Source organism: Liolophura sinensis, chromosome 3, assembly GCF_032854445.1.
Source record: "Liolophura sinensis isolate JHLJ2023 chromosome 3, CUHK_Ljap_v2, whole genome shotgun sequence".
NCBI lineage: Eukaryota > Metazoa > Mollusca > Polyplacophora > Chitonida > Chitonidae > Liolophura > Liolophura sinensis.
In genome coordinates, this window is record NC_088297.1 from 23,774,248 (window position 1) to 23,786,981 (window position 12,734).

At 40.7% G+C, this 12,734-nt stretch overlaps 2 protein-coding genes across 4 annotated transcripts in view; both read right to left on the reverse strand.

Annotated features, from left to right (window-relative positions):
* The window catches only part of LOC135463606 (uncharacterized), a 40,886-nt gene that overhangs the window by 12,142 nt on the left and 16,010 nt on the right, over positions 1–12,734 (reverse strand). For 2 of the 3 annotated variants that reach the window (XM_064740936.1, XM_064740937.1), the window contains exons 2-4: positions 1,991–2,087; positions 1,182–1,370; positions 940–1,018 (exon numbers count right to left, since the gene is read on the reverse strand). In XM_064740936.1, coding sequence (XP_064597006.1) covers positions 940–1,018; positions 1,182–1,348 — 246 coding nt within the window. In that variant the 5' untranslated portion in view covers positions 1,349–1,370; positions 1,991–2,087. The remainder of the gene's footprint in view (positions 1–939; positions 1,019–1,181; positions 1,371–1,990; positions 2,088–12,734) is intronic. The other variant, XM_064740938.1, reaches the window with a different exon arrangement.
* On the reverse strand, positions 5,316–7,579 carry LOC135463485 (mucin-2-like). The gene is made up of 7 exons (XM_064740743.1): positions 7,555–7,579; positions 7,169–7,324; positions 6,908–6,988; positions 6,555–6,652; positions 5,781–6,431; positions 5,449–5,658; positions 5,316–5,321 (listed from the first exon to the last, which is right to left on the reverse strand). Exons 1-7 carry the CDS (start codon positions 7,577–7,579, stop codon positions 5,316–5,318), a joined length of 1,227 nt encoding a protein of 408 aa, XP_064596813.1.

Consider the following 12,734-nt stretch of genomic DNA (forward strand, 5'->3'; position numbering starts at 1 on the left):
AGGCAACTTCAACAATGACCAGGATGTAAATATAAATGGCAACAACAGTCTTCAAATATACACGGCAACAAAAATGGCAATAACAATCAGCAGGCTGTAAACATACATGACAATAACAATCAACAAATGTGGCAACAACAATCAGCAGACTGTAAACATACATGACAATAACAATCAACCAATGTGGCAACAACAATCAGCAGGCTGTGAAGATACAGGGCAACAACAATGTACCAATCAGCAGATTGTAAACACATGTGGCAACAACAATCAGCAGGATGTGAAGATACAGGACCACAACAATGTACCTGTGTGGCAACAACAATCAGCAAACAGTATATACATATTTTTCTACAAGCAGATCGTACTTGCTTTTCTAGACTTATAACATGCTTTTAATCTATCGTACTGTTTACATGTGTACCATGAGCAAAAGTTGCCTTGTGGGAACCTATGTGCTGCCTCATTTGCATGTTATATTGTTGGGTAGAAAGTTTAGGCCAGTGAGGGATTTCCACTTATAATTCTCTTAATTGACACTTTTCCAAAAAACTGGGCCAAGGAGGTTTAGTAAGGAGTCCAATGCAGTTCATTTTTGTATTTAGCCGAACCAAAGCAAAAATTCTTAACTTCTTTCGGCGGTACAATGTATGTCCCTTTAATACCTTAGTTTAGAACATTTCATTTTAACATACAGCAGTGGTCAGCTTTAGGAGAGGAGGAAACCGGACGGCAAAACCACGGCTGTTTTCCACATAAACCTAAAAACTGCACGACTTAAAGTTTCTGTGGAAAGTATACAGTTCAGTGAGAGGAAACACAAATTCTTTTAAACAATACGTTGTCATTCTCAGAAGAGAACAACAGCACTCACAATAACAGATTACTAACAAGTTATAGAGCACAAGTCAAACTTTGTGCTGGGATTGGTGATCATACCTGAGCGGGAGCCGCATGGTTAGCTAGGCCGTCTATAGTTGGTTTCCTGGGGCTGATGGTTGTTAGCTGTGGACTACTGCTGTGAGAGCAAGCAAATTTTACAGCCATTAATGTTTAGTGGACTATGTACATGTAGTATAAACAGTCTGGTATACTAGTAAAGACTTGTATCCACAAAATGCTCTGGTCAACATTGTAAAATTCAAGCAGATATGAATCCAAAGAACATCACGACAACTTACTTCTGGTTACAGACGCACATAGCCACGACAGCGATGATGACAATAACCATGGCCACCCCAGTGACAATGAGGGCGGAGCCTTGTAATGACAGCTCGTGTGACATGGGCAGGTTATCAGTGATGCTGAGCAGGGCCCTGCCCAGGCGCCCATGAACCTCTGCATCCATGATACAGCTTACAGATAGCTACCTGTGCAGAAAGGAACAGAAACACAGAGGTCATCACCGTCAGGAACAGAATGGGTTAGGTACGAGAGGAAAAGAAACACACAGGTCAGGGGTAAAAGGTCAGAAACACACAGGTCAGCGGTCAGAAACACACAGGTTAGGGATCAAAAATGAGAGGAACAGAAACACACAAGTCAAGGGGTCAGAGGCAAGAGGACAAGGAACACACTAGTCAGTGTTCAGGGGTGAGAAAAGAAACACAGATGTCAGGGCTGAGAGGTCAGAAACACACAGGTCAGGATCACAGATGAGAGGAACAGAAACACAGGGGTGAGAGGAAAGAGAAACACAGGTCAGGGGTGAGAGGTCAGAAAAAAAACAGATCAGGGGTCAGAAACACACAGGTCAGGGGTCAGGAACACACAGGTAAGGGATCAGAGGTGAGAGGAACATAAACACAAAAGTCAGGGGTGAGGGGTCAGAAACGCACAGGTAAGGGGTGAGAGGTCAGAAACAAACAGGTCAGGGCTGAGAGATCACCCATATGTCTCGCAACATTAATAAGCATTTAGGTATTTCAAATGCAAGCCAGCTTTATAGGTGATAGTATAATTTAGAGAAAGAGGTCTTAATGTGACTCACCTACATATGCAGTGCAGATATATACCTGCAACAACGCTACACTGCCATTAGCCAAAGTTCTGGAAGGTTAAGGTCTTTGCCAGCCCTGTCTGCTCCTCTGAAATGAATAAAATCCTTGTATTTTCATATTCATTTCACTGTAACTAAGAACTGAACTTGTACTCCGGATACTCGGTAAAGGAGTAACACCTGACACAGATCTGTACGTTAACCGTACAGGATGAACAACTAAACCTTTTCAGGTAAACCTTATGGCAAACCTGCCCGAGCTCAATCTGAACACTTGAACCTAAATATTAAATGCTTCTTATCAACTGATCTACACAACATCTAGCTCAGCTACTGAGAGCTCTTTACAAAAGTCCAATATACATATGAGATGATAAAGTGTTACATACCTACATACATCCATACAGTACAGCCCACATCAAAACGGAAATCTAACGCGTTAGACCCGCGGTAGATAGAGGATAGATAGTCGATAGACACGCGGTAACAACGCGATATCTCGTGCAGAGAAAAGGGGATATCCCCCCCATTCGGCGGGCTCACGAGTACATCAATCGGTGAAAATGTAGTCCGGCTGTGCGTAGCCTGTGCTTACAGACTGCAACGCTCCACATGTGGTCCGACGGCGCACGATGAATCCACAAGTCGGGTTAACATGGCATACGGCCTACCGGTATGTCTGTCATCGGTCATTGCTAGATATTCTTCAGTCTCGCTTTCACTCATATACAGTAAAATTAAAAAGGATGTAAGGAAAGGACCAAAGGATATTGAACACGGCAGACGTAAACGAGTAATCTGCTTACCGCAGTAAGGATGACCTTGCAAAAGTCCTTGAATTTTTAAAGAGCCAAGTTTTCGGGTTTAAATCTACAAATACAGTAGTGTATGAACATATTTACGTCAATTTTTAAATCTTGTCAATAAACCACCGGTTCTGTTTCAAATGAATGAAAATTTAAAATAAAACCTATTTCGGCAACTCGTATTTATACGTCCATATTATATCGCTCGAAAAAGGCCTAATCTACTTCAACAAATAAAGCAGAATGGACCGCATACGATTTGCAAATCTTTAAAAATATTGTAAGATGTCGACTGAATTTAATATAAACGCTACCCAATATGCGCTTCATAAATGTATTGAATTAAATTTTAAGGAGAGCGCATACATGTAGGCCTGTGTGTATTTGTATAGCAATACTTCATCTCGGATCTTGCATGTGAATCACGATTATATGTGTTAATAATGTTTTCTAGTTGTAAATTCATACAGAGGCAACCTACGAAGTAAAAGAGTGTTATAGAATAAATATACTTAAAGTCATCTTTTTGAAACCTACCGTGTTCAAATACATGCCTTCATTGTTTAGAGTTTTGAGAATGGCTTCAGTCCGCATTTTGGGCAACACGGCTCAAGTGTCACTCATGAAACCTTTGTATCGTTAATACTAATCCTATGGTATTTTAATCCACTGACACTGAGTAATGGAATACTGTCAGTGTAGTGAGCCTGATTCCTTTATATAAAGAGTGAAAAAGTTTAATTCACACAATCAAACATGGAGCCCCATAAGATAAAACGAATTTCCGAGTTTTATCGTGCGAGAATTGACGACCTGTACGCAGAGAATGTATCACCTCTGCTGATCCGAAAACGTCTCCTGGCTGAAAACAACGTGAGCATTAGCACACAGGCTATAAAGTTATATATAGCGAGAAGAGAACAGGAAATATCTACTGGAAAACGGCTGTCAGCAGTTAAACCACGGCCAGAGAAGCGAAAGTTGAACCCTGAGCATCTGGCCTTCATTGACAGATGCATTGAAGCCAACGATGAAGTAACAGCACCGGAGCTTCAGCGTAAACTGAATCAGCAGTTCGGCGTTGAAGTGTCTCGTTCTACAGTCAAGAGAGCCCGTCAGCAACTTGGATGGACAAGTGCAAGCTCGCGCTATTGTCAGATTGTACGGGATGTGAACAAAGAAAAACGTAAGCTGTTCTGTCTAGACGTGATGGCCAATAAGGAACAATTTGACGATGTGATATTCACAGACGAGAGTACTGTAAAAATGCAGTCGCACGTCAGATTGTCATTCCGGCGCCAAGGAAAGCTACGCCGACTGAAAGGGATACCCAAACACCCGTATCAAGTAAGTTATTTCTTATTATTTGTGCTTAATACTACCCATCAACTTGCTTCTGTACCTCAAAGTAGTCGTATTCTAAATAGAGTTTCAAGTTAGAAGCACAGACTATATTCCTGATTTGACAATCCAATTTTTGCAGGTCCATGTCTGGGCGGGCATATCACGGAGAGGAGCCACACAGATCGCCATCTTTACGGGAAAGTTGAAGAGTGACGGGTACCAAACAATTTTGGAAAAGTACTTATTGGTAAGCCGTCACATTTACGTAAAAGTGATTATCACTAATTTAAGATCTTGCAATTTTAGTTACCATTTTGTTTACGACTTTATTGAAAATGATTTAAATTGTTACAGCCATTCGTCAGAGAGGTGTACCCCGACGGCTACAGACTCTACCAGGATAATGATCCGAAACACACCAGTAAATCAACGAAAGCATGGTTAAATGAGAACAACATTAATGTGATGCCGGCTCCCCCTGAATCTCCGGACCTGAATCCCATAGAAATGATGTGGGCTTCGATGAAGTACCACATTCGAAAGAATGTAAGACCAACCACCAAAGATCAGCTTACAGAAGGGATTGAGCAATTTTGGAATAACCTGAGTGCCGAAACATGCGAAAGGTATATTAACCACATTTATAAGGTTGTACCCGCTGTGATTGCTTTTGATGGGGCAGCCACAGGCTATTGATAATCTGATGTTTTCAAGTGCATATACGACTACCATATACGTATTTCAAAGAATAAAGCAAGAATATTTATGAACAAATTTGTTTTATTGTTGTCATATTAACAATATTATATTAATTCATATAACAAAAATTATTACAAATATAAACATATAAATTCACTGAAAACACTATAATCTGGTAAACAATCTATCGAGTGGAAGCCACGCGTGACGCAGGCGCTGATTCCATAGGTAGCGTATAGCAGAGTTTAAGGACGTGGCTACTTTTTTCTCTATGTTTTCTTCTTTGTAGTGCAGCCGCACAACATCGACGATTCTCTTCATCTTCACTTCGTTTAGGGGTTCTTTGTGTCGGCCACCAAAGTTTATGCCGGAAGCATTCCTGCCGTACAGTTCCCCCAAACTGAAACCGGCAAACAACAAATTCTTGGCAAGATGGGCAGGCCCATGTGAAACTTTCAAAATCTTTCCTAGCTCTGGCCCGTCAGTGGCAATACCAGGCTCAGGTGATCCGTCTATAATGTCGTCAATCAGCGTTGCGAGGCGTCGAGGTGTGACTTTGTCACCGTCGAGCTGACAAGGCCTCAGTTGCCAGAACCTGACGTCAGTGAATTCCGGTACAGGTAAGTCCACCGGCGACGGGCTGGCATCCTTGTCTGTTGGGTCATCGACGGTAGACAGGCTCTGTACAGGCTCTGGTTCGGGTCTCAACCGAGGTTCTGCATCTGTCTGAGTCCCAAACGACCTGGTTTCGACTAGGGGGCGATTGTTGGGGTAACTTTCACAAGCATGCTTGCATTTAAGACCGTCCACCTGACATAGGAAAAATATATGTTTTCTATTGTAAAGGAAGTTCGAAAAACTGAACAGAAAGTCTCAAATGAATCTTTTTCGTTAACACGTATTATAAATCAATGAATATACTAAATGAATACCTTTGATTCAAGTCTTCGAACGTGGTCGAGCAGTTCGTCAAACTTGGCTAAGAATATATCTAGGCCATGGGAAGGTCCATTGTTGGGGAGAATTGCATGGTCGCTGGTCGGAGGAGTTACGGAGGAGGGAGGAGGAGTTACAGAGAAGGGAAGAGGATCAGTGGGTGAGCCGGTGGTTAGTTCACACGTATCCATGTTAAAGAGAGTAGGGCGGTCAGAGGTGGGTAAGTTGACGGAAAAGTCTGAGGATGTTAACAGTGATAGAAAGGGTGACGGTTGGTTATCTGAAGGGAGATCCGAGGTGGGGGAGAGAACAGGAAACACAGGTGGGGACGAAGAGGCAGGAGTAGGAGTGGGTAAGATAGTGGAGGAAGGTGTGACAGAAGGGGAAGTCAGCCGCGTTAGAGTAGAAGGAGCGGAGTCAATAGGAGAGGTGAAAGTTTGTGCAGGAGGGTCAGTAGAGGGTGGAGATGAGAGAGTTGTGCTTGGCGATAGGTTAGTATAGCAACCTGACCGGGTTTTCTCCACCAGACGCTGGACTTTGTCCACCATATCTCCTGTTAAACGGCTAAAGTCAAAGGCATGCGGCTTGGTCTTGGATGGCACTGATGGAGATGGCCTGTTCAGTTTGTTAGGATGGAAGACAATTTCCTGTATACAAGAAAAAAAAAAATTAAGCCAATGTTCAGTAAAACATGCCGGTGTGGTAGTGAAGGTTAGATGTAAGACGTAAAATCACTATTTAAAAGGAGAAACTTGCACAAACATACTAACCTGTGTTGCTTTTCTTTTCAACCGGTCTTTAATAGTAATTGTTTTCCTGGCAATGTTTCTTTTCAGCGGGCGAGCAGCTGGTAGACGAGTACATGTACCTGAAGAGCGGTAAAAGAGAAATGTTCACGTACACAAAGGTTGAACATAAGATAGGAGACGCCTGTCATCCCATACCTGACACAAAAAAAATCGTTTGCATACAAAAACTTGAACATGAGAGTTAATGTCGAACTAGCAGGCGTGGCTGTATACAGTGTATATCTGGCAAGTTTCAAGACACTACACACAAGTACTTTGTTGATATATTTATGGAATTCTACAATTTAATATAAAGTTTGAACTAAATAACTTACCCTCTGTTTGTTTTGAAGCGGTTTTCGTTTTCAAGGATTTCATATACTTCCTCTCAATATCCGTAAGAATTGTTGGGTCGTCTGTGTAAAATAAATTGGGTATTAAGTCATTGGTGGTATATCGCAATGTAGTATTCGTTTTTTACTCCCGACGGGAATACTTCGTTACAAAAATAGAGAAAACATTCCAAAAAATACATTTTCAGAATTTCGGTTAATATACGTGAACAATATTTAAGGTCTCCGGAGACAAATACCCACCAGATAATCCCAGTATTGTTGCCAACAGAAGTTTATTTTCCCAAGGCGCTTTCACTTCCAAATTCACTGCTAATGGGTATTCTGATACCAGGTCTTTCGTCTTGGTCTGCAAAGTCTTGCCGTCACAAGCAAACTTTATAAAAGCGTACTTAGGAACTGGAAAGAAAGGTTTACGTACGTGTAAAGGATACATGGTCATCACAATGGAAAGCAAAACTAAGAAAGTGACAAATATCAATATATGCAGTAAAATTATGGATTAATGGATAAACACATGCAGTTCTTGTGCGAGTGAATAAATAACTAGAACAGATGTGCTTACATTATTTCAATAAACGATGTTAACGTCGGAACATGCCTTTTAAAGCCAAAACACATATGCTTACCTTTAAGTTCGTTACGGCGAGACATTTTCAGTCCTGGATGGATACTGCTAAGACGAACTAGAGGGTAAAGGGGATTTCGTCAAAGTGCACGATGTCAAAAAACTGTCCTCGGTATGTAGCTAAATCCGCAAAACGTAGTGGTGTAAGGCAGGGTATGAGTCAAGGCAAGAGCAAGAGAAATTATGATGTCTTCTTCTTTGGACTGCACTTTTTATATTATTCCTCTTGAAAGACGCTGTTGTTTTGCTTTAAGATCCAGGAGTCCCACAGTGACTTGGTGTACATCCAACTGTGCTCAATTAGCCCGGATAATTAGCCACGCTTGATCATTTGACTTAGCTTTTGTAAACGGAATCGTTGTTATCAAATTGTTGCACCCTCCCCCATCTCACCCTCCCCCATCTCACCCACCACAAATGAAGTACTTGTATTTTAAAGGCAAATCATTAAATCGCTGACAAACATATTGCACTATACACAGAAATTTGGTGAATATGTATACCGCAGCTTTGGAAGACTTACACGTTTATGAAACAGAAGGCTAGTTTAAACTACAGATAACAGGTGTAAAGGTTTGCCTAATGCGGACAAATTGATTCCAGAAGATGGCAAAGCATATACTATAAGTCGTGTTGCCAGAAAAGATCGTTTAACTATTTCCATTTCAATGGAAATAGTTATGAACACGAAATATATCCGGCATTTGGGGGAGAAACGACACTGGAGTGGTGTTTTCGTTTTTACCTCGGTGCAAATAAAGAGAGTTTTATTGTAGGCCTACAGATATTTGGAAATCAAAAGGAAAAAACATCGGAGAATGCACATAGACCTAAGCCGTTGTGAAATCTATTAAATCTATCTTGCATGCACATGTTTTGCATTCACCAACATGACGTAAAGATGTAGTAATGAGAAAATTCTGGAATAATAGTCTTGTGTTTTGAGTACCGATAATAAGGGATAATCCATCTAAATAAGGCCTCCGCTCCATGCAGTAATCCACAGCATCGCCAGTAATCCTCCAGTTTACAGGAACACGGCATGATGTCGTCTCCGAACTCAAGAATATACTTACCACCAACGAATCAGAAAATATATACAAACATTTCATATCCACAAAACCTTTACTAAAAATGTACAACAGTTACCAAGACAAACGTTTGGAATGCATCAGGCTAACTTTAACGGCCATTATTCACCTTTGTCTTTGGCGATCCTTAAAATGCCAAAAGTTTTGATGAATATTGCATTTATTAATTACGTGAAACTGTAAAGCACAGATTATTAGTTTGGTAATCACAAAGATGGTTCGGATATTTTCCTATTTGGAAGAGTTCTGAACTTCAAACGCATCCCCTATATATATATATATATATAACAGAATGGGTACGGAAAGGCCGTTAATCCACCGGCGATAGCTGATATCTATAAATTGTTATTCAATGTTATTTTTATCGTCAATTCGGATCAAAGAGTAATTTACCGTATAGATTTTTGGAATGAGAAAACCAACAGAAATGTTCAAAGAGAATTTCTTTATAAGACGTTGTGAAAGTTATTAAAACAATCTTGTATGTACATGTTTTGCGTTCACCAACATACAAGTAATGGGTATACAGTGTAGTAATAAGAAAAAATCTGAAATAAAGTCTTGTTTTGAGTACTGATAGTAAGATATAATCCGTCTAAATAAGGCCTCCGCTCCATGCAGTAATCCACAGCATCGCCAGTAATCCTCCAGTTTACAGGAACACGGCATGATGTCGTCTTCGAACTCAAGAATATACTTACCACCTACAAATCAGAAAATATATACAAGCATTTCATATCCACAAAACCTTTACTAAAAATGTACAACAGTTACCGAGACAAACGTTTGGAATGCATCAGGCTAACTTTAACGGCCATTATTCACCTTTGTCTTTGGCGATCCTTAAAATGCCAAAAGTTTTGATGAATATTGCATTTATTAATTACGTGAAACTGTAAAGCACAGATTATTAGTTTGGTAATCACAAAGATGGTTCGGATATTTTCCTATTTAGAAGAGTTCTGAACTTTAAACGCATTCCCTATATATATATATATATACAGTATATATATATAACATATTGGGTACGGAAAGGCCGTTAATCCACCGGCGATAGATCGGCGATAGACCTGCGATAGACCTGTCGATAGATAGCATGCTAGGCTTACACGGTGTGCTCCCGGGACTATGTTGGCGTCTCGGACCGCCCCTAACCTCCCCACCCCATGACGGTAAACAGTCCCGGTGATTAGGCTGGCGGGGGTGGGGGGAAAAACGCGATAACAACGCGAGAGAAAGCCGAGAGAGAGTCGAGAGACACCCGATAGATACGCGAAAGAAAACCCGATAACTTTCCGTTTTGATGTGGGCTGTACTGTACATGTGTATAAGCTGTTCAAACCAGGCTTTTCATTTGTCATGAAACTTTCTCAACAAATATGACTTTCTTACTTCATAATATTGTTGGCATGGGTCGAAATAACGCATGTCTATCTCTTGCAACAGGCAATTTTTATCAGCGAGAGGTTCATCTGTCACAGCGGCTGGTTGGCCATTAATTTATTTATTTATTTGATTGGTGTTTTACGCCGTACTCAAAAATGCTTCACTTATACGAGGGCGGCCTATGATGGGTGGCAACCCGGCAGAGCCCGGGGGAAACCCACGACAATCAGCAGGTTGCTGACAGGTGGTTGGCCCAGTAAGATTACAATCAAGTTGAAGTCAATATCCATGCATGTCCATGTTTGTGAACTTCGTCATTTTCGGCCTGAACACGGTTGTGACCTCGTATAGTGGACACAGCCGTCGTCAACCAACCTATCATATTCACACTTTCAATTCCAAGACCAAACATGCCTTCAACGTTGAAGAACGTGCTTCGGTTTTCATAGTAATGCCAAATTAGATCTGAAAGAATGCTTTCCTTAACACTGTTTAGCGAGAGTCCACAGCTATAACGGAATGTACAGCGTCAGTCATCCTGAACTAGAGGATAGTCAATGCAGAGCAGTGCATCAATCAAACATTGAAGTGAAACGCACGACTCAGTAGGTCTCTCAACACTGCATACATGGTCGGTGTGAGCTGCTGGCCACTGTCACATATACATGTATCTTCTTGAGTGCAGCGTGAAACACCAGTCAAATAAATAAAAATAATAAAATGTCAAGTTAATATTTATTGTCCGGGCCTCTTCCTATCGCACAAAAGTGTACAGTTTTAGGACCGCATTTCTAACATTTCTTGCTCGAGGACTATGCGTGGTGTAGCACAAGTTAACGGGAGCAACTCAAAACACAAGCATGTACACATAAATGCATATAGACTCAGCTGTTTCCCTTGAATGCGTACACAAGTACACACTGAACTCCCACCAGTGAGTTTCGGTTTAATAATCGACTGTACCGACGGCCCGGTCACGATAGAACATTGAATCAGAAGGGAAATACTCCTGAAACCAAATATTCTTGTAACACAGTAGATTGATATTGCGCGCCAAGGTGGCAATGTTGATGAAAAATAATTTTGCCAAACTGAAATCATATGTTCGCAGAATGCGACAATGGTGATCCGTAGTGCAAGCTCAGAATAGACTAAAATGTAGATATCTGTAGGTGACAGGTACAACAAAAATCTACCGGTCTCTACCACAGGTGGTTTTAAAAAAACATTTCTACCCCTAGTTGGGCTTTTCTTTCCACTAGTCTACTTTGGTTTTTTTTTTTTTTTTTATCTAATGGCTGTAAGGCAAAGTTTTCGTATTGTGGAATTCACGGAGAGCTAAGGGAAATCCCCTTCAACAATGGTAAATCACCTAAAATTTCGCCCCAAAAGTGCACTTTCACAGGTAAACAAAAATCATGAAATTTTACATTTGGTGTTGAAATGTACATTTTCCCAGTGGGATAGATAGGATATACATGTCCCAAATCATTCAATCTTTCAAACAAACCCACTTTGTAACACCAATAGAAGACAAGATGTACAATGGACGGTTGTCTTGAACACAACTTTAGGTGATTTACACCCTTCAGAGCAACAACTTAAATAAACTCTAAGTTTGCTTAACACAAAGTATGACAATTATCTAATCTGTTTGATGACCTACAATGTAACAAACAGGACATAAGGTGTTCAGATACTGTTACCTCACTGTTAACTCAATAGCCCTGGCAGCGCTTTTAGTGATATGAATTATGTGTACATATACAACTCGTGTTGATTTCACCTTGGCAGCTCATCTCTAATTGGCTGAATGGCACCCAATGAAAAGGTTATGAATTTTGCTGGAAGTGTAGGTTGCTTGAAGTTTTGACTGTGTATCCAGTCTTCCTTATGAAGCATTTCTCCTTTTATATCCCTCAAGTCAGGCTCGTTCTCTAGGGCCCTCTATAATCCCGATATGACACATGATCAACACTAATTGTGTACTGAAGGTGCACGGCATTGATTATCAAATACCATTCCATGCACCCTTCGGCCTTCCTCTATGAGGCTAGGGTTTACATACAGGCACATGTATGAATGTACAACTGTCTCCCTTGACCTTGAAAAAAAATAACCAAGGTCACAAAAAAAAATTGTTTGCAAAGCTACCTGAAAGTTTGGACTTTGCACTGCTGTGAGACACATGAAGACAAAAATTCAGCGAACAAAGTACGTCCATAAACAAGTAATATTACACACATTATACCTTCGCTCTGATACTTCATGACAGCCATCATGAAATATTGGAGCAAATGCCAGAGGTATGCAGGAGAAGTACATGTATGTGGCATAACTCCTGATGTACAGCTACACTGAAGAGCCAGCCTTGCCCAAAATTTCACAACCTTTTTGCATATTAAAGAGCAACTTTCAGCGCATTTTATGCACGTTATTTACAGGTTATTTACACAAGAAATTTTCACCTCTGTTGATCTCTTCAATCGGAAACTTATAATTTCACAACTTTTTTGCATATTAAAGATTTATTTATTTATTTGATTGGTGTTTTACACCATACTCAAGAATATTTCACCAATACGACGGCGGCCAGCATTTTGGTGGGAGGAAACCGGGCAGAGCCTGGGCAAAACCCACAACCTGCATATTAAAGAGCAACTTTCAGCGCAATTTATGCACATTTTATCAGTCTACACAGAAT

Coding starts and splice junctions, on each gene's coding strand:
- LOC135463485 (XM_064740743.1), bottom strand. CDS start 7,579: ATGTCTCGCCGTAACGAACTTAAAG. Junction 6,432..6,554: donor TGAAAAGAAAAGCAACACAG/GTTAGTATGTTT, acceptor TCTTGTATACAG/GAAATTGTCTTCCATCCTAA. Junction 5,659..5,780: donor TTCGAAGACTTGAATCAAAG/GTATTCATTTAG, acceptor TTCCTATGTCAG/GTGGACGGTCTTAAATGCAA.